This window comes from Ziziphus jujuba, chromosome 1 (genome assembly GCF_031755915.1).
Source record: "Ziziphus jujuba cultivar Dongzao chromosome 1, ASM3175591v1".
NCBI classification, from domain to species: domain Eukaryota; kingdom Viridiplantae; phylum Streptophyta; class Magnoliopsida; order Rosales; family Rhamnaceae; genus Ziziphus; species Ziziphus jujuba.
In genome coordinates, this window is record NC_083379.1 from 47,469,571 (window position 1) to 47,495,515 (window position 25,945).

The window sequence follows — 25,945 nt, forward strand, 5'->3', positions numbered from 1 at the left end:
AACACTTCTTTTAAAATCAATTTATCAGGGAATTATATTTATAGGATCTATTTTCTTTCTTAATTTTTCATATTATGATATTTATTTTTCACTGGAGTCTACAGATTTTTTCTTTTTTAAATTATCCAAATAAAAAAAAATTTCACATTTCTAAAAAATTTTAGATTTTTACTAATTTTATCTTACCCAAACAAACCAGAATGGAATTTGATTCATTTTGAAATGGTAAGCCATTAACGTTCTTTCTTGTTTTGAAATTTTTTTGAAGAGGGTATAAACCATTATTAATTGTTGACCAATATTTTGTACTGCTTGACCGACACAGGTGATATTTGTAACAAAGTTGAAAATAGAGGAATGATTTGAAGAGGATATAAACCATTATTAATTGTTGACCAATGTTTTGTACTGCTTGACTGACACAGGTCATAACTGTAACAAAGTTGAAAACAGAGGAATAATTTGTATGATATTTATCCTTAATATTGAACTAGGAAGCGTTTGGACTGCGACACCACCACATGGCGTAGAATAGAGGTTTAACAGAAGGGATGAACAGCTAAGTTAGCTTTAAGTGGAAAGGTTTTAGTTGATCTGGAGGACCCTTGTTTTGCTTCCCTCCCTAAGGAAATTTTAGCTGTTTTAGCTTCAGGTATTTTTAGCTCTTGTCTAAACTTGTAACCTTCCTCTCTGGAGGTTTTTCGTGTTTTCTTTTAATAATATTTCCTTCTTATCAAAAAAAAATTCCAACGAGGTAACGAATTAATTTGTTTTCTTTTTGGTCAAAGCCAAAGGAACGAATTAATTAAGGTCGTGAAAATGTAGTATTAACCTCAAGCTTAATTATTTGATGCCGAGCCGAAACAGAAAAATGTTTCAAGTGGGTTTCCTTTAGTTTTCACTTAAAAAAAAATAAAAAAATAAAAAATAAAAAGTGGGTCCCCTTTTAATGGACAGAGGATCGGCGTCCATTATTTCTTCTTTTTTTTTTTGGGTCAAAGCCAAAGGAAGGAATTAATTAAGATCATGAAAATGCAGTATTAACCTCAAATCTATTACAAAATGCCAAACAAAAGAGAAAAGAGTTTTAAGTGGGTCCCCTTTATTAACCACACCTTATAAGCTTAATAAATTATTATATGAATCATTTTTTTGATAGTAATTATTATATGAATCTGAAAATGACAAAAGTTGTGCATAACACGTTATTGACAAAAAAGTGGGAAAATATCAATTACGTTAATGCTTGTAAGCTCACACAATATTTTATTTTATCTCTTACTTTACACTTTCGTAGAATTAAGTAGTAGTTAAACCCGGTTAAATTAGTAAGTCATCTATGTATATAAATATACATTTGTATATGAAGGGCAATTAGCTCCTTCCAAAACCAAAAGAGAAACTGATTAGGGAAAGGCAACGAATGGATGTTAAACTGATGAATCCCGTCGTGTCCTCCTATACGTCTCTAAAATGGGCTTCGGCTTTTTCTCAGCAACCAAACACCAGATCAACGCTTCCATCTTCCAAGTTCTTCATGTCCTCCACATTTCACAACAAAAGCATGCAGCTTCAGTATGCTAAATCTGCATCTCCTTTTTCTTTAAATTTATTTTTTATATTAATGTTCTGTGCATAAATATATTTGTCTGTTATTTCCGGTTTTTCTATTCAATTTTCATATTCAAGTTTTTGTTGTTTATTTTCTAATTTTCTCGCGTTACATGTAGAGTGAAATTTTTTTATTGGTTTGTTATTGTATGAGTTATAGTTCATTTATGATTGTATGAATTTTTCAACCTTGAATGGTGCATCTAATCATATATATCATCTAAAGGATAGTGAGATTTGAGCTTTTATCTCAATTTGTTAGCATCTATATCTTCTTCTTCTTCATTTTCCCTTTATTATTATTATTTTTTTCACATGTATATATATACTTTTAAATATTGCATATATATATACAAAGATATGTTTCTCAAATGGTACGTACTATGACTTGGCATATATATATATATATATATTGCAGGTAATTAAATTACTTGTATGTTGCTATATAGTAGATGTGTTGAATTGATAATTGATTTTCAGGGAGGAAGAAATTTTGAAGAAGAGTAGTTTATTAGGGAGTAATAGTAAAGCAGCAGGTGGTTCAAAGAGAAATGTCGTGGGAGTAGCAGTGCCGCCGGCACACGATGAAAAAAAGTTCGAAGAAATATTCAAATCGATGGAGAAATGGGCGGCGGACAACATTGTGCCTCTCTTGAAACCTGCCAAGGATTGTTGGCAGCCTCAAGAATTCCTGCCGGACCCATCATCAGATGGCTTCCATGACCAACTTCATCTTCTTCAAGCCAGAGCCGAGCACGTCCCCGACGACTACTTCGTGGTCCTGGTGGGGAATATGATCACTGAAGAAGCCCTTCCCACTTACCACTCCCGTATCAACGCAACCCACATCTTCCACGACCGCACCGGGTTCGATGACACTCCTTGGGCCGTTTGGGCCAGAGGATGGAGCGCCGAAGAAAACAGGCACGGAGATCTTCTCAACAAGTACCTCTACCTCTCTGCTCGTGTTGACATGAAGAAAGTCGAGACCACCATTCACTATCTCATTGGCGCAGGAGTGGTAAAATATTACATATCTTAATATATAATACTGATACTAATACCAAAGTGTCAGAGAATTATTATATTTTTCACATATAACATATATCTTTATTAATTAAGTAATAAGAAGGGTATGTATGTACGTATATACGTGTAGGACATTGGGACCTCAAATAATCCATACATGTGGACCATCTACACATCCTTCCAGGAAAGAGCAACGGCCATCTCCCATGGCAACACAGCCAAGCTGGCCTTGCAGCACGGCGACGTCAAGCTTGCACAGATATGCGGCATCATTGCTTCCGATGAGAAGCGCCATGAAACTGCTTATACCAAAATCGCTGGGAAGCTCTTCGAGCTGGATCCAAACGGAATGCTCGTGGCTTTTGCATACATGATGAGAAGGAAAATCTCTATGCCTGCTCACTTCATGTATGACGGCCACGATGTTGATCTCTTTCAACACTTTTCCCATGTTGCGTCGCGTATTGGAGTGTACACTGCGTGCGATTACAGAGGAGTTTTCGAGCATCTGCTGCGTAGATGGAACGTGGAGAAGCTCACTGGGCTTTCTGGTGAAGGCAGAGAAGCACAGGAGTATCTGTGTGGTTTACCTCACAGGATTAGAAAGCTGGAAGAGAGATCTTTATCCAAGCCTAAACAAGCTCCCACCGTCTCTTTCAGCTGGATTTTCGATAGACTAGTTTAATTAAAATTAGGCCCCACCAGCTCCGTCAAATATTATTAATAAAAACTTATCAATGCATACAATATTAATTAATGTGTCTGTTGTGTATGTTTGAGAGACAACTGAGGACTCCATCAGTTCGTACTCGTAATTTGTGTTTTGTGCTACTACTGGATACTAATCCATATATATAAGTTTTATTTTTGTTTTTCTCTCTGTTTCTCTCCATTTTAATGTGTCAATATTTACACATATAATTGTTGGCATATGCGTACCTACAAAATTTTGTCATATGATATGATGGAAAATAGAAACTTCAACTCACAAGAAATGGATTCCATTCAACCAAGGAGGAGCCGCATTAGAGAATCGTCTAATTAAACATGTCAAACCAAACTTGGAAATCTACACGCAATTGCAATTTGTACATTGACCCATTAACTAAATTATTCTTCAAATTAATTGCCTAAATAAAAATCAGCCTCATCGCTACCTATCTTCATGTTAAATATTGCAATTAATTATGTTGAATATGGTTTTAACATCAAAAATTTTTTGTTAGCTTTTAAATCATGTTAAAGATTGAGAATTAAAATTTTAAAAATATCAAATATAAATTTAATAATATATTATTTTTTATTAAAAAATAAATAAATAAAAATAAAAATATATAATTTTAAATATATAATCAAAGACTTAAAAGAAATTTTAATATAATATTAAAATTTTGATTTAACCTTGGCATTAGACACACAATATAATTCAAAAAAACATGAATCGTGTTAAAGGTACTTTTTATATAAATATTTGGGACAAAAATGGATATAGAACAATTCCATGATTCCATCCCTCTTTCGAAAACGACAAACTTATGTAAAGTATCAACCATATGCTTGAATATTTAACATTTTCCATAATATATTCAGCAAATATATATATATATATATATATAAACGTTTTCCATATAATATCTTTGTCAAAATCAAATTGAATGAAGCAATAATTACTCGGTGGCTAGAGCGCATTATTTTTATTTTTATTTTTTTATGTGTGTCTAATTATAATAACAGTACCATATGAATAATGCATCAACCAAATATTATTTAATCATTCGCCTTCACTTTACATTTATTTCCATAGAATTTAATAATCATCCACAGGGCCTATAAATATGTATGAAAATTAGGCAGATTTTTTTTTTCATTTTTTTAAATTTTTCATGTATGTTTTCATTTCATGAACAATGTATGAAATTGAAATTGTTATCATTTATAAGGGGATAAAGAAAATATAGAAAAATAAATGAAATTATTGTAAGGACTGTGGCTTGGGGAGGACAAAGTGTGAGAGTTTCAAAAGCTGAATTAGACTGTGATAGTGCTTCGTCGCTGGGTTTATACGTTTAAGAAGGTTGGTGCGTGTACTTAAACACCATCATCTCCAATGTATTATTTTTCTTCTATTAATGCATGTGAATATTCATATTTCAATCATAATATATATTATTTTCAACCTTATATGAGCTAACAAATCAACAATTTTAGGTACTAAATTATGGATCTTCGCTAGTTCTTGGCTCTAAATATTCAAGCTCTAAAAGGAATCTACGGATGTTTTCCCCCAAATAATGTAATCCAAGGGATGGCGTTATAGCCCCAGTAGTATGTTTAACCTTCTCCACGGTAATTTTATGTCTTATACGATTCCTGTTTCGTCCTTTTTCTATACTTGAAAATTTATTTTCCTTTATATATCCATCCATGTTTGATGTTTACGAATATATATATATATATATATATATATATGTAAAGCGGCAGAGGGCAGAGACGCAGAGATCCACACCTAAAATTCTTTTTTACATTAATGGGTATAAAATAAAGGAGATTGGATTACAGTTATTAAAGTAGAGTTTGATTAGAGTTATTAATTGTCTGCCACAACCCAAGAGATCCACCTCCCATTAATGGTGATTGATGACGACTAATGAACATCTATAGTTAAATCTGTTTTAATTTCCATATGGCATACAATTTGCTTACGAATTAGTATCCGGAACCATATATAATTTTGAATGAATTAAAAGTGGAACATGTAAGAGATTGGGAGAAAAAAGATAGGGAGGTATGATTGAGTGAGTTATACGTAAGAATTTCAAAACCAAAAAAGAGAGAAAGATTGAGAGTTAAACATAACATTAATAAGGGTTGCACCACAAGTTGCTGACTGCTAGTTTATGTTTGAATTTGAGGTCGGTCCGCAACCCAAGTGTCGATCGTATTCATCAACATTCAACACCATCATATACTCTCTATGCTGCAATTTTAATTAGACAGCTCTGTCAATCAATAAATTATCCTACATTTGATAGTTTGTTTCCTCTGTTTTTCTGTCTCTCTTTTCGCTATCATAGTTTTTTTTAATTGCTATCATAGTTATTCCTCTCTTCTTCTTCCCAAAATATAATATAATAGATATATATTTTTCTTTTTTCTTTTTTCTTTTAGACGAAATCATTTCTTTCTTTCTTTTTTCTTTTTTTTTTCTTTTTTTGTTTTTGTTTTTTTGGGCTCTGTTGTGCTTTCTTAAATAAATAATTAAGAAAGAATCTCCCATACATTGAATGCAGGTCGGCGTCGATATCATTCCAGGAATTCGAGGAAGCCAAAGGGGCACAGAGAGGGGACATAACATTAATGAGTTAAATTGGCACTCTCTTTCACTCAATTTTTAATCAAGCCATCCAAATCAACATAACCTTATTCATTTATCCACAACCCCTAAAATTATTAAAATATTTATTAAATTTTATTATTCATTATAATTATTAATTTATTTAATAAATTTTAATTGAAATATTTTAATTTATTATTTTTATTATAAATTTAAAAATAATTATTTAATTATAATAAATTAAATTACAATTTAATATATAAATTAACAAAAGCATTTTCAATAATTTTATTTATTTGAAATTTTTTTATAAGATTAAATAGATAGATAAGATTTTAAAAAAAAAAAATCTTTTTCAATAGTTTTGTACTAGCTTTGTCAAGCTAATATGGCCACCAAAACAAAAAAAAATATGTGAAGGAGACTGTTTATCTCTAGAAGCTTAAATAGGTTGAGTTAGTTTTTTGTTTATTTTTATTGATCTTTGTGTATTTATCATATATAGACTTTAAAAAAAAAAAAAGATATATGATTTAAGATTTAAACTCTAATTTTGGTTTATCTTTTCACAATTTCTAAGTGGCAAATCATAGCCTTAATTGGTTTGGATTCATAAATCATGGCTGTATTGAAGCTACCACTCAACATCATACATGTTTTTTCCCAAAAAAAAATAATTATGTAGTTATTAAATGAAGGATTCAAAAAATCTCCATTTAAATTGTATAAAAGAGAAAGAAAAAAAATATATAAATGATTATAAAATAATAATAATAATAAACATAGACAAAATCCACACCTTTAGAAAAAAATAAAAAAAATAAAAGCTTTTTTTTTTTTTTCTTTGCTTTTATGAATTAGCCTTGGTTTTTTCTTCTCTCTGCTCATCAAATTCGCATGTTCCATTGGTATGGTTTCATTCATCTAACTTTTTTCATTTATCTATTTATTATATTGTAATTAGATTTAATTTTAATTAAAAATTTTAAAATAAAAAATTACATATCAGCATGGTATGATATTTTGAATAGAACCTATTAGAGAAAAACTATTATAAAATATTATTTATTAAATAGAGAGAATCTCACATAAAAATGAATACCTTCCTAAGCATATATCATCTAGATTTCAAGAGAATAAATAATTGGAGATGTTATAATCATTCATTAATGATAATAAACAATATTTTTCAAATTTATTTAAAAAATAATATGAAAAATTATATGAAAATATTTAAATTAGTTTATATTTTTCATTAATTTATTTATTTAAAGATTTACTCGTTCATATTATCAGTATTGTTATTTATTCTTTATAATTACTTATTAATATTTATGTTATATGGATGTGTCAAATAATAATGCATCAATTGACCACATGTTATTTGGTGAATATTTTGGCCCTATAATTTTACTGTTTATATATTTAATTTTCTCATCATTGTAATTCACTTTTGTTGGTAAAGCCATGCGTTTAAATGATGGTATATAATATTTTGTTATTATGGGTGAAGTTGTCCATAAAATAATGGTAAATTCCACCTAAGCCTATATACGTATCGCATAATTTTTTTATTTTCTCATTAGACTAGACATCTTATTGTTTTTAATCAATTGATTATTATCTCATTGAAAACCATCATTGGTCTTGATGGGACTATTTTATTTGAAACCGCTGACCTGTTGATTAGGGTTGACTAACTTTTGACTCTCAATATCAAATGGCATTGATTGACCTTTGATTAGTGTTAACTGTAAAAAAAAAAAAAAAAATTCATGAAAATTGGGCTGAAGTTTGGGTAAGTCTAGGAATAAATTTTAATTATTTTTTAATATATATTACTAATTACACAAAACAAAAGAAATATTTTATAATTCAGTTCAAGTTTTGTTAGTGTTCCAAATAAGTGATAGCACTAAACTATTCTATCAATTCACTCCTAAACTATTTCATCTAATTCAGTTCTATTCAATACAGTCGAATCTTAAACTAACTGTGTAGTTGAGAGAGAGAAATAGCAAAATGCCTTTTCTTTTGTATACTCTTAATTAGACATTTTCATTTGCAACAAGAAGTTAAGATGTATATATATAGATTTGAAAATGGGACGGGGTTTTGAAATTCATAAGTGCATGCATTGCTGGTGGTGGTGTTATCCTTTTGACAAACAAAATCTCGATACTCTGCCAAAATTTTCAAAACCAAACTGGAATTCCATGTTTTTATTATTAGCTTATTTTGCGGATAACTAATGGCGTTGGTTACAAAACACGCACACCATATGCCTACAATCTAGCTATCCATCAAAATTCAACTACAACAATGTCAATGTGTGTTGTTGTTGGATGCCAAAATTGAGAACACCATGAAAACTTATCAATATTAATTTACACACAACATAATATAATTTCACGTCCTACAATATATACTATTCCTATTATCGTACGCACTACAAACACCATTCTCAACTTTCTTTGCTTCTATTCTGTATTTGTAGTCAAATACAATTCATGTAAGGATACAATTCATGTAATTTCATATACAAATAGCTTCTTCTTCTTCTTCTTCTTTTCTACTATAAATATATTCAATTAATCTAACCAAAATTAGGATGTATAGTAATTAATAAAGTTAAATGCGAATATTAATCCCTCCCATTTCATTTGCTAGCATCAGCACTCACCAAAGAAAGAGAAAGGGAGAGAGTAAAAGCCTCAAATAATTTTATAAAATAAAATGTGATCGGTCACAGTTTATCGTACACTGCGATGTACGTATTAATAGATAGTATCCAATATCTATAAAACAATTAGTAATTATTATTATTCTCACCGAGAAAATAGCAACGGTAAATTAATAAAGGGTATATTATATTGTATATTTTTGAAATTTTTTTTATTTATAATTAAATATTTTTATGAAATTATAAATATATAAATATAAAAATATTTGATTATAATAAAAAAAAATTTTAAAATGTGCAGGTAATATATCTATTAATAAAAGAGATGGAGAGGTGAAGTGAGAAAGGAGGATCAGAGCTCATAGAGATAGGGATAGTAATGTAATTTAAGTCAACATCAATGGCAATAAGCCAATATATATATATATATATATTTAAATAATAATAGTAATTCCCACGTATAAATAAAAATAATAGCCATATAAAGTGGTGCTTTCCTTTCTTTCTCGTCCCCACCGTCCCGTATAGTGCCACTGTATCTCTCTTTCTTCCTCTTCTGTGGAGGAAACTGAAACAAAAAAGAAACAGTGAGCAAGATCAATTCACGGCAATAGAATATAGAAAATGGCTCTCAAACTCACTCCCATCACATCTCAATCTCCAAAGTTTCCATCTTTTGCTCTTCCCCCAATGGCTAGCTTCAGATCTCCCAAGTTCCTCATGGCCTCCACCCTCCGCTCTGGCTCCAAGTGCGTGCTCCTCCTCCTTCTTCTACTCTCTACACTCTTCTGTCATCATTTTGTCCCAATAAATTTTCCATCTTTATATCTTTTTCATTGTTCTTCAGCTGTTTGGATCTGGGATTTTTTTCTTGCATGTCCGATAATTTTTTTTTTTAATCCTTTTTTATGCTTATTTTTTGATCCTTTGGTTTCTGCGGGTCTAATGCGTCTTCTTATCTCTGTGTTCTGTATTTTTCTTCTTTCTTTAAATTTGAATCTTTAGAGATGGGAACTGCATTTAATTTCTTCTACTTCTGGTTCTGTACATTTTCCGTCTTTCTATTGTATTTGTACACGAGGATTGCTCTGCTTTACCCCTATCTTTTGAACTTAGATGAGATGTGTTCTATTCTCTGTTGGATTTTTTGGTTTATTTAGATGGGTTCGTGGTGTGCATGTATGATAGCTTTCCTATTCTGCTGTTCTTGTTAATGCCTGTTTCTTTTTCTTCTCAAATTGAAAAGACCGAACTTTCTTTTTTTTTTAAATAATTATATATAAAAAACAAACTTTTGTTGAAGTTGCCAACATAGATTAATTATAGTGACTGATATGAATTGCAAAATTGGTTGGTTGGTGAACTTGTCTGGTTTAAATAGATTTATATTTAGAAGGAAGTCTACATTTTCATTTCATTTTAGGTGGAATTGGTCGTTTGATGTATTGTGGATTTATTCACTGCCACATAGTTAACACTGTTGTATGCTTCAGGGTATTTATGTTGGTATCATTCGCTCTGTTAATCTAGAACTTGTTTATAAAAGTAAATGCAGCAGTAATGCCCGATTTGGGTTTGCTTTCGTCATTATCTTGTTCCGTGCTTTCTGAAAGCGTGTAGGCAGTGAATCTTGTTAGGAAATAGAGTAAGAATTGTTCTCCTCATTTGTTTCAGTGTGATTGACCTGCTTTTATAACAACTGAAACGAACTACGTCTTTAATGGTGGTGGGGGGAATGTTTAGGTTGGTTCTATTGGTTGAAACGAACTACTGTCTTTAATGGTGGTGGGGGGAATGTTTAGGTTGGTTGTATTGGTTTATAGTCCGTGATTTCGAAGTGTATGGTTTCTCTGCCATTTTATCTTTAAGGTGAAGGTGAGCAATTAGAATGTGTTATTTTATTAGAATTATAGTTAGGAGGAGTATATGTATTTTATTTATATGTTTGATTTCTTCTTTAAGTATGCATGGCATCTTGTTAGATACTTGTTTATCTGGAATTACCTTATGCGTTGATTTATTAAGTACTTAGTTGGTCTCAATTAATGGCACGTATGATGTTTCAAATCAGGATTCTTTTGAAATATGCTAACAGGACTTCGTGCATGAGCCCACATTTGAACTTTCATGTTTTGGGTAGTTTAAAGTCTCAATATCTGTTGCACGCACATACTGTAACTTTCATACTTGAGTTTTCTTTTCTTTTTCTCTTTCTATTTGAACTGGGAATTTGTTAGGTTTTTTCTTTCCTCAATTGAATGTTCTGTTTAATGGCTGCCTGACAGTTCATTTGTTGGTTTCATACGTTTATGACAGTTAATTGATTTTCTTCATTTTTGTTGTTTATGTCTTTCTGAGCTATATTTCTTGCCCAAGCTTTGATTTTTAACCTTTTGTTTTGTAGCGCCAATTTGAAAAACTACCGAGTATTATGATGCTAATATTTATTTTTCCCTTTGTTTTTCTTGTTTCCTAATATGTGAAATGACTTTTCTTGAGTCACTTACAGTTGTAATGTGATACCTTTTTTGACTTTTTAATGCAGCTTCTACATTTTAGACTTGCATACTTTTCTTTTCTATTTTTACAGGCTCCATCTAATTGCAAGTACCTGATCCCCATTTGCACTGTTTAATGATGCAGGGAGGTTGAGAATCTAAAAAAACCATTCATGCCACCTCGAGAGGTTCATGTTCAAGTAACACATTCAATGCCACCTCAAAAGATTGAAATTTTTAAGTCATTGGAGGGTTGGGCTGAGGAGAACATCTTGTTTCACCTGAAGCCAGTGGAGAAGTGTTGGCAACCTCAGGATTTTCTGCCAGATCCTAGCTCGGATGGATTTCATGAGCAGGTCAGGGAATTAAGGGAGAGGGCTAAGGAGATTCCAGATGATTACTTTGTTGTTCTGGTTGGAGATATGATCACAGAAGAGGCCCTACCAACTTATCAAACAATGCTAAATACCTTAGATGGAGTTCGAGATGAAACTGGCGCAAGCCTTACTTCTTGGGCAATTTGGAATAGGGCATGGACTGCTGAAGAGAATAGGCATGGTGACCTTCTAAATAAGTATCTCTACCTTTCTGGACGAGTAGACATGAGGCAAATTGAGAAGACAATTCAGTATTTGATTGGATCTGGAATGGTTGGATATCTTAACAGTAACCAGCATTCATCTTTTTAAGCATGCACAACTGTTTTAAGGATATTTCATCATACATGATCACACACAAGTTGTAATTTGCATTCATTAAAATAGTGTGTTTCTTTGTTCTATAGATTTAAAATCTTATGGTGTCTTGAATTTTTATTTGACATTGCATCGTACAAAATGTTCCCTCCTATTAAATATTGACATTTTTTTTTTAATTTTTTTGGGTTCACTTGTTGTAGGATCCTCGGACAGAGAACAGTCCATATCTTGGTTTCATCTACACTTCGTTCCAGGAAAGGGCTACTTTTATCTCTCACGGAAACACAGCGAGGCTAGCCAAGGAGCATGGGGACTTGAAATTGGCACAAATATGCGGTACAATAGCCTCGGATGAGAAGCGGCATGAGACTGCCTACACTAAGATAGTGGAAAAGCTGTTTGAGATTGATCCTGATGGAACAGTGATAGCTTTTGCTGACATGATGAGGAAGAAAATCTCAATGCCTGCTCACTTGATGTTTGATGGGCGTGATGATAGTCTATTTGAGAACTTCTCTGCTGTTGCACAGAGGCTGGGGGTGTACACAGCCAAAGACTATGCTGATATATTGGAGTTCTTGGTGGGCAGGTGGAAGGTGGAGAAGCTAAATGGACTTTCAGGGGAAGGGCGCAAAGCTCAGGATTACGTCTGTGGGTTGGCACCGAGGATTAGAAGGCTGGAGGAAAGAGCTGCAGGAAGAGCAAAGCAAGCGCGCAGGATACCATTTAGTTGGATTTATGATAGAGAAGTGAGTCTCTAATGGGGAGGCTGGAGAAAACAGGGGTGGTCACTCTTGAGTCAATCCCCTCCTTGTTGTTGCGGAGATTGGAATGGATAAAAAGTTGGAATTTGGTTTTTTGAAAATTTGGGTGCCTTTTGCATCCTGGAATGTTATGTTGTTGGAAATTGAGGGAAGAGTGACATGATGAGTTATTTGTAGATAAAGTTTGTTTCTGGCCTGGGTCCGGTTCTGGGTGTATGTCCATTAGATAAGCGTATAGGGACAGCTCTAGTTTTGGTGTTTTCTTCTCATTAAATTCTAGTTTCTAGTGTGTGTGTCCTTTTCATAGTTTGTTTTGGTGTAAGAAAACAATCAATTATGGCAATTTTGGTGAACGCTGGATTCAAAATTTTACATGTAATGTAATGTGCCATTTTGATTGATTCTTTAGAAATCAGCTTCAACTTTACTTCATTCTAAAATGTAATTTTAATTGGTTCATCAGCAATCAACGACAACATTTTTTCTTTTTTTTCTTTTTTTTGACTTTTTAACATTATCAAGTCGGGATCAGGAGTGGAGTTTAATCTGGTATTATGCCATCATATGGATAAGCAGTTTTATTTTAGCAGTTATTTATTTATTTATTTTTTTTAAACATTACAAATTACTCCAAATTCCTGCATCCATGGCTCGAACCCATATCCATGCTCTCATAGCATCCCAACTCGAGCTTTACCCATGCTCTTATAAGATACCCATGCACTCGTACCATAGGTATTGGTGTGCAAAGCAGTTATTTATTTATTTATTTACTTTTTTATGGGATGTCCCCGAAGAGACATTTATTTATTTATTTACTTTCAACAGCTAGACATGCGCAACGCAGTTATTTACTTATTTATTTACCTTTTAACAACTAGACATCGATTATCATTCACAACCGGTCCAATCTTATTATTTAGATATAGAAATTTTTTTTTTTTTTGGTTCTTGGTTCCTTTGGCTTCTCTTCTTTGTTCATGCCTTGCTTGTTAGCAATCACAAATATACTAAAACTACTTGATCAACACCAAAAACACTTTTATTTTTAAAAAAAAAAGACTGAATAAAAAGCCTTAAAAAAAAAAAAAACTTTATGCAAATAAAAAATATAAATCAACAAGGACATGTTTTTACGTAAGTAAAAATTAAAGTAAAGATAAAAAGTGTAGCGACTTGTTCGAGGCCATAATCAAAACGAGATCGATTGAATTTGATAGGCACGGAGAATCGTTATTTAATATTGCCAACCTTCAATGCAATTCGCGCCATCTAATTGTTCGACGCCATTGCTCTGCAAATTGGCTTTTTTCTTTCTTTTCTTTTCCTTTAAAACAAATATAACATAAAAAATCAAAACCCAAACTAACCCAAAACTACCACCAACAGCAAGAACTCTAAGAAAACCCAAAGACTAGAAATTAAAAAGAAAAATAAAAAAAAAAACCTGAACTCAACTGATCAAAAACCACCCAAGATTTGACGAGAAAACTGAAAGAGAGGAAGCGATACGGCTTCAAGCTTTTTGGATGGACGGGTTTTAGAGTGAGTATTTATAGACCTATCTTGCCCCCACCCCCCCCAAAACCCTAATTGCAAGTATCATGACATCAAATGCGTGGGCTTGGACCTGGCAGCCTTTTAATGGAATGGCCCATTTCCATACTCGAGATGATAGGAGTTTAATGCCGTTAATTCATTTATTGTTATTATTATTACTCATTTAATATGAAATAATAATAATAAAACCTCCATACTTGTCTTCACAAAACAGGTTTTTTATTATGATGTGATTGTCATTTTATGTCCCAACTTGATTTGGTTTTGGCCAGAAGAAAATTGTTTTTAGTTTACTCCTTGAAAGCCTTATCAATGATGGAGCTTGGTTTGGAAGAAGATATTATTCACCGGTCAAATAACATAATAATCTATTACATTAGAGTTTAGACCGCCCATAAGGACACCGAAAACAAAACAAAATGTGCTCCTTCCAAGTAACGTCCAAAAATCCTGGCAAGAATTGCTTGTTGTAATAAATCATACAGAGACTAATTCTAAGGTATTTCTCATGCTCTACGCAAACCAAGTTTTCTTGTTGGAAGAATTGCCTCTTGCTTTGTACCATTTGAGTAATAGCAAAAACACTTCGGAATATATATAGCAAAAATAAAAGGCGGCATTTGAACTTTCCGAACTTTAGAACAGAACAAAATTTTAAGGTAAAATTCATTTCAAAGTGCAACCTCCCTCCTTTTAAACCACATAAATGAACATGTATAATAGTAATTATTGGTTGTCCAACGCTTGCAACAATCACAGTCCCAAAAATAGCCACTACAACTCCATCTTCAACCTTTGTCTGGGTTGACCCGAATCCGCCTAAGCCGGTCACGATTCGATTCTTGACTTGGTTATTTCTCTCACCTCCGGCCACCGTTTAAGGCCAAATCGGTCCCATTTTTTTTCCTCTCTCCATTTCCTACTGATACCCAATATCAATCTATCCTAAAACCTAGGTTATAATCACTTCCATACAAAAACCTAAATTTCAAATAAACTTCAAAAATTCCACATTTTTAACCGGTTCTAAACACAAATCAAAAGTTTCAATGTCTCACATTATACTAAATTTGTAAGTATTTAACGGTAAGGCAACAAATAAACAAAAAAAAAAAAAAAAAACCACATGGGTCCACGGCAAGGCAACAAATAAACACAAAAACAAATCCACACCGGTCACGACAAGGCAAAAAATTAATACAAAAACAAACTCACACCGGTCCATGGCAACAAATAAACAAAAATATTAAAACAATTACCTCAGAGATAGCCGTTCAAAGGTGCTGAGATAAGATGAAGTTTTGTTTTTTGTTTTTTTTTTTGGGTGCTGGGATGAAGTTTCCTTTGGCTTTTCCATGGCAAGTTTTTTTTTTTTTTTTTGGTATTTTTGTGTATTCTTGTAAAAACAATTACTTCATGTACTTTGTTTTTTTTCTTTCTAAAAAGTAGATTTTTGTTCTTTATTTGTTTAAAACTTAAAAAGATATCCAAGTCATTTTTTGTTGTTTTAAATTTAAAATAGATATTGAAGGGTAAAAAAAAAAAAAAAGATAGCAATTGGAAAGGTAAAAATCGTGAAGCTCATCCTATGGGGGCATTGGGCCAAATTCCCCTTAATTCATTTATTGTTATTATTATTATTATTCATTTAGTATGAAACAATAATAATAATAATAAAACCTCCATACTTGTCCTCACAAAATGGTTTTTTTATTATGATGTGATTGTCATTTTATGTCCCAACTTGATTTGGTTTTGGCCAGAAGAAAATTGTTTTTAGTTTACTCCTTGAAAGCCTTATCAATGATGGAGCTTGGTTTGGAAGATGATATTATTCACCGGTCAAATAACATAATAATCTATTACATTAGAGTTTAGACCGCCCATAAGAACACCGAAAACAAAACAAAATGTGCTCCTTCCAAATAACGTCCAAAAATCCTGGCAAGAATTGCTTGTTGTAATAAATCATACAGAAACCAATTCTAAGGTATTTCTTATGCTCTACGCATACCAAGTTTTCTCTTTGGAAGAATTGCCTCTTGCTTTGTACCATTTGAGTAATAGCAAAAACACTTCGGAATATATATAGCAAAAATAGAAGGCGACGTTTGAACTTTCCGAACTTTAGAACAGAACAAAATTTTAAAGTAAAATTCATTTCAAAGTGCAACCTCCCTCCTTTTAAACCACATAAATGAACATGTATAATAGTAATTATTGGTTGTCCAACGCTTGCAACAATCAGAGTCCCAAAAATAGCCACTACAACTCCAGAACAAAAATCATAAAATGATGCCACAACAGCCCTGAATACCCAAATACAAGGTAAATATGAAAACCTATTCCATGAATGTGGCTTTGCTGCTGCAACAATTAGAAACAAGCGATGAGCAATTAATTGATTTTACACAATGGGTATATCTATTGGGAAAAAAAAAAAAAAAAGGCCTTCATTTATTCATTCATCCATTCATTCTTCAAAGGTGGTTTATACTTATAGAAACTAACTAGTTGTGGTGGCAGTGTAGACAAATGGATTTTCAATTTCAATTTCAAGCCTTGACCTGCACTGGTTTTGGTCCTGCGTGGCCGTGCTCCGGCAGCAACACCAATGGATTATCGGAGGAAGTTGATTTGTATTTGTTTTGATACAAGGGATTGGAAGTCAAAATCCTGGGCTGAGAATTGCCTCGGATCTCCAAAACTTCAGGCAACCCGTTAATACAGCCTCTGGACATTCCCACATCGATTCTGATGGCACGGTCATCACACACGCTGTTAATCCCCAGCTGCTGGATGGTGTGGCCCATTATCATCCTCTTCGCACCTGGAATCGTCGACAGAACATGTTCCAGCGCGGAACAGTCGCACTTGCTGGCCGATTCGTGCGAGAAATTCCTCAACCAAACCACCGCATCCCTCCCGCGACAGTATCTCGGGGCCCTCGTCAACTTGCCTTTCAATTCCCCCCTAATCCAATCCCTCACCTCCTCGTTCATCCGCTCCAATCCAATGGACACGTGCTCCGGCAGAAGCCCCCCGTGAACGAATACCGACTCCCCCACCACCACCACTGTCACATTCTCCGACAAGAACCGGACCGACAAGGGACCTCGCGGTCTCAAGGCGGCGATTCTGGCTCTGACACCCTCCACGATGTCTTCCTTGATACCCCTGAAGACGAAGGGTATTCCATGAAATGGGTCACAGGGCTTGTCTAAACCCTGGCTGAGAGCTTTCATTTGGTTGCCGATGGAGTACCAATGCGCCCAAGCCCTAAACTCCTCCAGGCCCTCCTTGGTGGCAAAGCGAAAATCGCCTTCGATGTTCATAATCTCGTGGTTGCCGTTCATGCAGATGACGTTTCCCCCATATTTGGCGGCTTCCCGTTTCAATTTCTCGAGGAAGTAGAGAATTTTAATCTCGTCGCCACCGCGGTCGAGGACGTCGCCGATCTGGACCAAGGTGGTGGGACCTCCGACCCATCTATCGGAGGCGTCGATGAGGCCGGAGAGCCTGAGAGATTGCTTGGTCTTGTCGAGGTCACCGTGGAGATCGCCAAGGGCAATGAGACGGTCGACGGGAGGGTAGCGGGTGCGCAGGGGTGGTAAGGAGGAGGGGGAGGAGGAGGAGGAGGAGGAGGAGGAGGAGAGAGGATTAGGGGGGTGTTTGGGTAAGAGAAAGAGGCCACTCACTGAGAAGTCGACGAATGTTTCCACGAATGAGGAGAGGAGGTTTGGGATGTCTTTGCAGAGTGAGTGGCCGTCTGACTCTGACTCTGACTCTCTTGCTGTTGTTGTTGTTGTTGGCTCTTTCATTGTTTGTTTTGTTTTTTATTCAGCCTGTGTGTGTGTGTGGTTTTTCCTGCAATCCAAAGACGTAAAGCAAGAGGTCTAGCTCTCCCCTCCGCCTCCTTGGCCTTGCGTTTCTCGTTCTGAGACTCGCTTGTATTCCGCCCACCCCTCACCTCTCACCTCTCACCTCTCCGGCAGTACTGTGTGCTTAACTTTAACGAATTTAAAAGAAGTCATAGATTATAAAAGATTTGTTGGACTGCAGTAGAATTGTATAATTTAATGAATTTTTTGAATTAAAATTAAATTTTATATTGATAATTTTTTTTATAATTTTATTATTAAAATATTTATAAATTTATTAAAATTTATTATTTTTTAAAAATAATAATTTTTTGAATATTATTATATTTTAAAAGAATTTTATAAAATTTTAATTAAATATATTTAAATTTTAATAAAATTTTATAAAATTTATTAAAATTTAAATTGATTATTATTGGATTTGTATAGATTTTTTTTAAAATTTAAATTGAATATTTTTAAATTTTTTAACATTTTAAAAATTTTTCAACCCTTTACTGTTTTTTAGATTCTAAAATTTTAAATATACTTGTAATTAATAAAATTGATTATGAAATTATAATTTCACCAATCAATATCAAAATGTCCAACTCATTTTAATCTTTATATCCGCGTGTTCAAAAATTGTGGTTTGTAGGAGCAGTTTTGAAATTTTGGGGGTTTAGACCAATTTTATAATTTCCTTTTTCCGATGTTCACATATCTACTCTTTTGTAAACATTATAAAATTAATAAAAAAATCAATACAAGTTCAAATATTAAATCATTGATTAGATACAACCTGATTAATTTTGTAGACCTATCTGATCAAATAGATAAATATTATTAATTCATTAAAATAATTGCTTTTAATAAAAATATCACCAAAAAAAAAAAAAAGAAGGTGATTTATTGATATAGACTATATCTAAATGGAGATATTAGTATCCATCAAAAAAATTATGATTGAAAGAGCAAAGTTGGATTCTAATGGAAATACATGAAAGATGGTTAAAAAGATTTAAATAATAAAAAATTAGAATAGTGAAAGTCTAAAAGTTTGTTTTTGAATGCTCATGAATAAATTTTATTTATTATTTTTTTTTTTTTGGGGAAAAATTACAATAGCATTTAAAAATACTAATTTCCATTTAATAGAAAGACCTAAAATAATAAAAAGTGCCCATCTTATTTTTATCTTTATTTTTACGAGTCATTTTGTTTTCAATTTTTTAGAATTATTTTAAATATTTAAAAAAAAATTTTAAAAAATCAATTTCACTGAGAAGTCGACGAATGTTTCCACGAATGTGGAGAGGAGGTCTGGGACGTCTTTGCAGAGTAAGTGGCCGTCTGACTCTGACTCTTGACTCTCTTGTTGTTGTTGTTGTTGTTGGTGGTGTTGGCTCTTTCATTGTTTGTGTAATGCTTTTTCCTGCAATCCAAAGAGGTGTGGCTGGTCACGACTCATTAGTCAAGCAAAGAGGTGTACATCTCCCCGCTGCCTCCTTGGCCTTGCTTTTCTCGTTTTGAGACGAGACTCCAGGTTTTACTTTTACCCACCTCTCACCTCTCAATACTTCCTGTTTTCTAGATTCCGAAATATTAAATATACTTGTAATTAATAATAATAATAATATTGATATGAAATTATAACTTCACGAATCAATTTCAAAAAAAATGTCCAACTCATTTAATCAATTTCGAAAGATGGTTAAAAAGATTTAAATGATAAGAAATTTGAATAGCTGAGAGTCTAACAGTTTTTTTAGATACTTAAAGAATAATTTATGCAAGAGATAAACATTCTAATAAAATATAATTATGGTTGTAATTATTATTATTATTTTTTGAAAATTACACTAGTATTTGAAAATATTAATTTCCGTTTAATGAAAAACCTAAAATAATTAAAAGTGGCCATCTTATTTTTAATTATTATTTTTACGAGTCATTTTATTTAAATAATTTTTTTAAAAAAACATTTAAAAAAAAAAAATCTCACCAAAGGGGGACATTTACCCCAAACCCATAATGTGGTGGTTTAAGCACTGCGCATGGCAGTAGGTACTCCCATGAAATGCCTATAATACCAAGTGGCGGATATCTTTTTTCTTCAGGAAGAAATAAAATAAAATGGAATAAGAGAATTGCACAGTTTCATTTTCTTTACGCGAGCTGAGTTACACTTACACCGCGTGTCTTCCTTCGAATGAATTTTAACATTTAAAGGAGGGACAATTTATAATTTTGTAATTATTTGTAAATTAATTTTAAAAAGGTAAATTTAATAGGAGTTCTAATTGTAGGATGATGATTCATGAAGGTTGGTTGCCCAAGCAAAGCAACGACATATATAGTAGGCGTATAAAATTTGGGCTTTGGTTAGTGGGTTGGAATGGTATATGGATCTGGAGCTTGCGTTGCGTGGGGTCCAATCAATAACTCACGGAACAGACTTTGGATTGGATCTACTCATAAACCCTAAACCCTGAAAACCCCAATTTGTTGGAGAAGGAGAGAGAAACGGCAAGAGAAACAGGCGAAAGATGAATCACTTAGCAGCGGCGGAGGAGCAAATAGTTTCAGAGAGGATTAAACGGAAGCTAAACGAAGTTAATTTGGCTGCTCAACAACATCTCTCTCCCATTCAGGATCATGTCAATTTCACCCTTCAGGTATCTCTGATTCTTTCTTGTGGTTTTTCTTCTGCAATTTCGTTTGCTAAAGGATCAAGGAATGTTGTATAACAATTTCGAGCCATAGGTTACTTGTTGTTCACTGTAGGAAAGGAACTCTTAAAATAAATTTTATTAAAGTTGTAATTTTTTTCTTTTACCTTTCTATCTGAAGGCGTCAAAGAATATCTCTTTATATGTGTGCCTGTCATTCAATACCTTTAATTAATAATTCTACGAAAGAAAGATGCTTAATTGATGGTGTGCTGTTTCTATGGTATCAGAGTATTTGACTTGAGAATGTGATTTAAACTTATAACCATATATATACATACATACATACATAGGACTAATATATTGGGTGGTTATATTTTCCCAGCAAGCATACTTCAAATGTGCATATGAGTGCTTTGATAGGAGAAGAACGCAAGAAGAGATAAGCAATTGCGTCGAACGTTGCAGTGTTCCTGTTGTTAATGCTCAACACACAGTTGAGAATGAGATGGCCAAGTTTCAAGTACCACATTACCTTTTCTCACTTTCATCTGAAAATTTTTCTTATTTTTGCTACTTGGAAATTATTGGGACTTGTTCTGCACTACATATTCGTACAAGCAAAACTGCGTATATTAGTGGCGGCCTGTGTTTGTGGACTGTAAAATTTTCTCTTTTTATTTTTCCTTCCATCATACGCCATCCGTTGCCACCCTGGTAACACCGTGGAACAGTTAATGGGCCGGAGAAGTTTCTTCAATCAATTTACATCTAAACCTCATTAGGGAATGAGATCAAATGAGAGAAAAGGAATGTTACAAGAGATGGTTACTTGCCACTACCTTTAGCATTGCAGATACATATATTTTTATGTAACTGGCAGTTGTTTACGCTTGATTTTGGTGTTGAGCATTTAAGTGTTTGCTGTTCCATGAGAATGGCTTTTGAACCTATAAGAACGAACAATAAGCATCTGGTTTAAACATTTTTGTGTCTTAGTTTTGTTTTTAGTTTTAGGCAAGAAACAGCTTGTCTTTCATTTAATGCTTCTGTATATGGTAGATTATGTTACATGTTGGATGTGTATATACACATAACCTGTATAACTCTTTGTAATGATATCATAAATTTGATATTTATTACTGTGCAGGCTCTTGCAAATTATTCCTTGCTAATGTCTCTTATTCAAAATTTTTATATGCTGGATGTAGGAGAAGTTGAATAGGGCTCTGATGGTTTGCCAAGACAAGTACGAGTCAGCGAAGTTACAAAATGCCAAAGCCACACTGAATGATTTAGAATCCTGTGTGGAGCAAACAACCCAGGACAGCATCAAGACGCTACCTCATCTTGCTCAAAAATTGAATGCTTCCCTTTCTAGAGGGAAAGAGCTCTGAAATGCTTCCGCAAACATTTATTTTTAGTCCCATTGATACGGCCAAAGCTTATGAGAGTAGTTATAAACCATCCATCAATTTCTATTTCAGAACCTTTTCCGGGGACTGAATATGATTTAACATACTTTTGTTTATTACATTAAATTTAAATTTTGTCAACCTTAGAATTATTATTTTAGATCGCTGCAATTCCTTATAAGTTTGCATTAAATTCTAGCGACTGCAAGAGATATCTGAGTATTTTGGAAGAAACAGGGGGTCCATTGATCCATTACTTTTTGTATGGTTCTTGCTGGCATGGATAGACTGATGCTCCAGTACGGTTCTTGCTGGCAAGGATAGACTGAGCTGGAGAATCTTTTTCTTCTGATGTAGAAGCAATAAGAAGATACAAATCAATATTGATCTGAGCAACCTCCATTTTACATTTACTCTACAGAATTGACATTACCATCAATCATTTGTTCAATTCATTGTAACACCTCCATCTCAGAACAACTACTAATTAACAGGCTGCTATTTTGGATTTAACCTGTGATACTGGAATTGTATGATTACAGAACTTTTTGAAGGCTAAATAAACACTAGAATAAAGCCTGATTTAAACGTATCCTCCTTCCCCATCCCCACAAGAAGGCTGACAAAAGAAAAACAGCGAAATAAAGTTGGAAGCAGATGACACTAAAATACACATACATCATAACATATAATGAAAAGCAGTGTCAAATTACAGGTATATGTCAAAAATCTTTCACATAGATCCCCTTTCTAAGATTGTTTAGTACATCAGAAACACACAAAAAACTGGTGGACAAATTACTACCAAGGGTTGGCCTCCATTTTACATTTATTCTTACTGAGTTATAATTCGCTAAACTGCTTGACCAACGAAAGAAGGGAGCTGGTAGAACAATTAGCTTGAAGTTGGACTTCAAAGAAAGAAAAAAAGGGGTGATGCATGTCTCCCAAAACATCACTTACTTTGTTCTTTACATGGCTAAATGTAAAGATTAAACTTTTGATGGCATGCTTGCTTCAGTCTCTTTCTTGGTTTTTTGCTCCTCAAACTTATCTATAGCTATTTGTAGCTCATCTGTACCTCCAACAGCCCTCATAGTGTAGTAATATACCCCAAAAACAAAGGCAGTCAGTCCGCCAGCCACTACAAGATTCTTTGTCTTAGGTGCAAGGCGACTGTATCCTGATATTCCAGCCATCTTGTGGACAAACACAACAACTTACACTAAATATACTTCCAATCTGCAATGCCAGAACAAGAAGGAAGTACCACTTGAGATAAAGATTGAAATTAAGAAAACAATAACACAAGCCAAAAAAGGTCTCCAAAAAAATAAATAAACAACAACAACATCATCATCTATTCATATAAAAATATCAAATATACAAATGGCTGATCAGAATATTTGGAACAAAACCTAGCACTTACATGTATAGTAATCAGAATTAATAATTGTCTACAAGTAAAAAATAACAAAAAGCAAAAAGAAATATAAAAATTAAAAAAACTAAAAAAAAAAAGGCAATAACAACAACATCATCATCTTCAACTTACATTAATAGGATCATAATTAAAAATTGCCCAAAAGCGAGAAGAATGAAAAACAAAATTTTTAAAACCACAATAATGTTTTTGATCAATGGATGGCAATGATAATTGAAGTTCACCATGAATATTTCATATATTAGATGAAACTCGATCCTTAACAGTGGAAGGGAAAAGTATATCTTCCTCTCTTTTTACCAAATACATAATGGAATCCATGTTTTTGAGGAAACAAAATAAATAAATACAAAAAGAAGAGCAGCCAAAAGTTAAAAATAAAAATAAAATAAAATAAAAATAAAAAAAGATGAAAGAAAAATTAAGACGGTGTCACCAAGTCCGTGCACAAAAATGAAGATCCAACGGCAACTAATTAAATCATCAGAGCCAGGGATCTGATTATTATTCCTACAGTTAACATCAATACTACTAAATTTTTATTTATTTATTTATTTTTTAAACCTTCTCATCGCACAAGATCTCAGATTTCGTTTCTTTTCTTCCTTTTCTACAGTTTGCCAACAATCAACCCCATAAACAAAAAATAAATAAATAAATTGCAAAAGATTTGGAAAGCAAAAAGTTCAAACGAAAACAAAGAATAGAAATTTACCTTTCAATCTGAGTGGTGTCGCAGCCCAAAAACCTTAACAAAACCCTCCCTCAGAAGTAGACTGCAGTTCAGAGATTTATTTTATTTTATTTCACTTTGATTCTTAGAAAATTGAGAAGACAGAGTGCAGAAGTGCGCGTTAGGTGTCAAACTGGTTGCCAAAGACGCAAAGCTGGTTTGGGCCTTATCTGGTTCTGACTGGAAAGCCTACAGCTAAATGTTAAATGGCCGGAATTTGTTGCTGGGCTTTCACAACCAAAGTTTAAAAAATTTATATCGATGTAAGTATCGATATTTTAAAATATGAAAATATCAAATAGAGATAGAAAGTTATAAAAAATAATAAAAATTTATTTTAAAAAATAAAAATTTTTATTAAAATTTTAGAATTAATTTATTTAATTTATTAATTATTAGATTGATTATAAAACTTACTAAAATATTAAATAGATGTTATATTCTTCTTAGTGAATTGATTTATAATAAATATTAATAGATGAATTATTATTAATAAAAATATATTAAAAAATATACATATGATAAAATTATTTATTAACTAAAATATATAAAATGATTATTACAATTATATTGTAGTTCATAAATGTCATCTTAATACCACATAGAACTTTTGGATGGTTGAAAATCACCGATTTTTTCCTCATTTTGATTTTGTGATATAAAATATGAGAAGTAGTTATGAAAAGATATATCTCCCTGATAATTTTGCATATAATTATTAATATACTAATCATATGGATATTGCATTATTAGTTGACTATGTGCATAACTACTATTCTTTGATTGTTGAGTTTTAGATGGTAACCATGAGTTGCTACTTAATGACATTCCATACATATCCATTGAATAAAGATTATGAAAATGACTTCTAACCCTCATAGATCCAAAATTCATAGAACTTGAATCTTCTTCTTGTTGTGACATCTCCATTATAGATTTTTCTTTACGTATATAGTTTTTTCTAACAGCATTGAATCCTTGACCTACATCTCTACTCCCATGATATTCATCTTTTGTTACATGTGTATAATATTGTTCACCAGTAAATGGGCTTAATTCAACTTCTTAACTTGGTCATTCCCTTTGGCCACTACCTCTTCTAACTTCTAATTCAGATAATTTATTGAAGTTATCTTAATCACCACTAGAGCTAGAGTGACTACTAAGAGTCTCAAATTGTGAATGTGTACCATCTGATGGAGCTGAAGTACTAGTAATTCTAGGTGGCTTTTTCATAAGTCTTTGAAATGAATCATCACTACTAGAATTTACTTCTTCAGGAATCACTTTTTGAACATTTATTCCCTTTTTTTCAGCTTATTAAGCAATCTTGGGATCAAAATTCCCTGAGTCTCAAATTGTAAATGTGAAGCACTAGTAGTTCTAGTTGGCTCTTTCATAAACCTTTGAAATGAATCACCACTACTAGAATTTACTTCTTCAGCAATCACTTTTTGAACATTTATTCCATTTTTTTAGCTTGTTGAGCAATCTTTGGATCAAGATTCCTTTCATGTTCAACCATTGGTATATTTGATTGCCCTTTTCATCATCATCTTCCATTATAGTTTCAAATATTAAGATTTCTAAAGTTTAAAAATATAATCCATAATCTCTTTATTTTTGCTTTATCGATATTTAATA

The 25,945-nt window shown here is 32.7% G+C and overlaps 5 protein-coding genes and 2 non-coding genes across 7 annotated transcripts; 3 read left to right on the forward strand and 4 right to left on the reverse strand.

The window, feature by feature from the left end:
- The first annotated feature begins 1,367 nt into the window (after positions 1-1,367).
- Positions 1,368-3,516, forward strand: LOC107407345 (acyl-[acyl-carrier-protein] desaturase, chloroplastic). Its single transcript, XM_016014619.4, has 3 exons — positions 1,368-1,575; positions 2,092-2,632; positions 2,771-3,516. The coding sequence occupies exons 1-3, from the start codon at positions 1,424-1,426 to the stop codon at positions 3,323-3,325; spliced, it is 1,248 nt and encodes a 415-aa protein (XP_015870105.2). The 5' UTR covers positions 1,368-1,423; the 3' UTR covers positions 3,326-3,516.
- A 5,618-nt stretch (positions 3,517-9,134) lies between these two features.
- LOC107407274 (stearoyl-[acyl-carrier-protein] 9-desaturase, chloroplastic) lies at positions 9,135-13,102 on the forward strand. The gene is made up of 3 exons (XM_016014538.4): positions 9,135-9,406; positions 11,301-11,805; positions 12,054-13,102. Exons 1-3 carry the CDS (start codon positions 9,282-9,284, stop codon positions 12,612-12,614), a joined length of 1,191 nt encoding a protein of 396 aa, XP_015870024.1. The 5' UTR covers positions 9,135-9,281; the 3' UTR covers positions 12,615-13,102.
- Positions 13,103-13,697: 595 nt separating this feature from the next.
- LOC107407283 (uncharacterized) lies at positions 13,698-14,451 on the reverse strand. The gene is made up of 2 exons (XR_009640261.1): positions 14,076-14,451; positions 13,698-13,944 (listed from the first exon to the last, which is right to left on the reverse strand). It is a non-coding gene; the product is annotated as an uncharacterized LOC107407283 (transcript).
- On the reverse strand, positions 13,783-13,912 carry LOC112490318 (small nucleolar RNA snoR86). The gene has a single exon (XR_003054570.3). It is a non-coding gene; the product is annotated as a small nucleolar RNA snoR86 (small nucleolar RNA).
- A 1,861-nt stretch (positions 14,452-16,312) lies between the features above and the next one.
- LOC132799218 (shewanella-like protein phosphatase 2) lies at positions 16,313-18,216 on the reverse strand. Its single transcript, XM_060818132.1, has one exon. It carries the CDS (start codon positions 17,996-17,998, stop codon positions 16,733-16,735), a length of 1,266 nt encoding a protein of 421 aa, XP_060674115.1. The 5' UTR covers positions 17,999-18,216; the 3' UTR covers positions 16,313-16,732.
- Positions 18,217-19,438: 1,222 nt separating this feature from the next.
- Positions 19,439-22,284, forward strand: LOC107407395 (uncharacterized). The gene is made up of 4 exons (XM_048465410.2): positions 19,439-19,583; positions 20,347-20,715; positions 21,095-21,232; positions 21,921-22,284. Exons 2-4 carry the CDS (start codon positions 20,587-20,589, stop codon positions 22,104-22,106), a joined length of 453 nt encoding a protein of 150 aa, XP_048321367.2. The 5' UTR covers positions 19,439-19,583; positions 20,347-20,586; the 3' UTR covers positions 22,107-22,284.
- Positions 22,285-22,782: 498 nt separating this feature from the next.
- LOC107407403 (uncharacterized) lies at positions 22,783-24,501 on the reverse strand. Its single transcript, XM_016014689.4, has 2 exons — positions 24,284-24,501; positions 22,783-23,366 (listed from the first exon to the last, which is right to left on the reverse strand). The coding sequence occupies exon 2, from the start codon at positions 23,321-23,323 to the stop codon at positions 23,117-23,119; it is 207 nt and encodes a 68-aa protein (XP_015870175.1). The 5' UTR covers positions 23,324-23,366; positions 24,284-24,501; the 3' UTR covers positions 22,783-23,116.
- Positions 24,502-25,945: the final 1,444 nt, after the last annotated feature.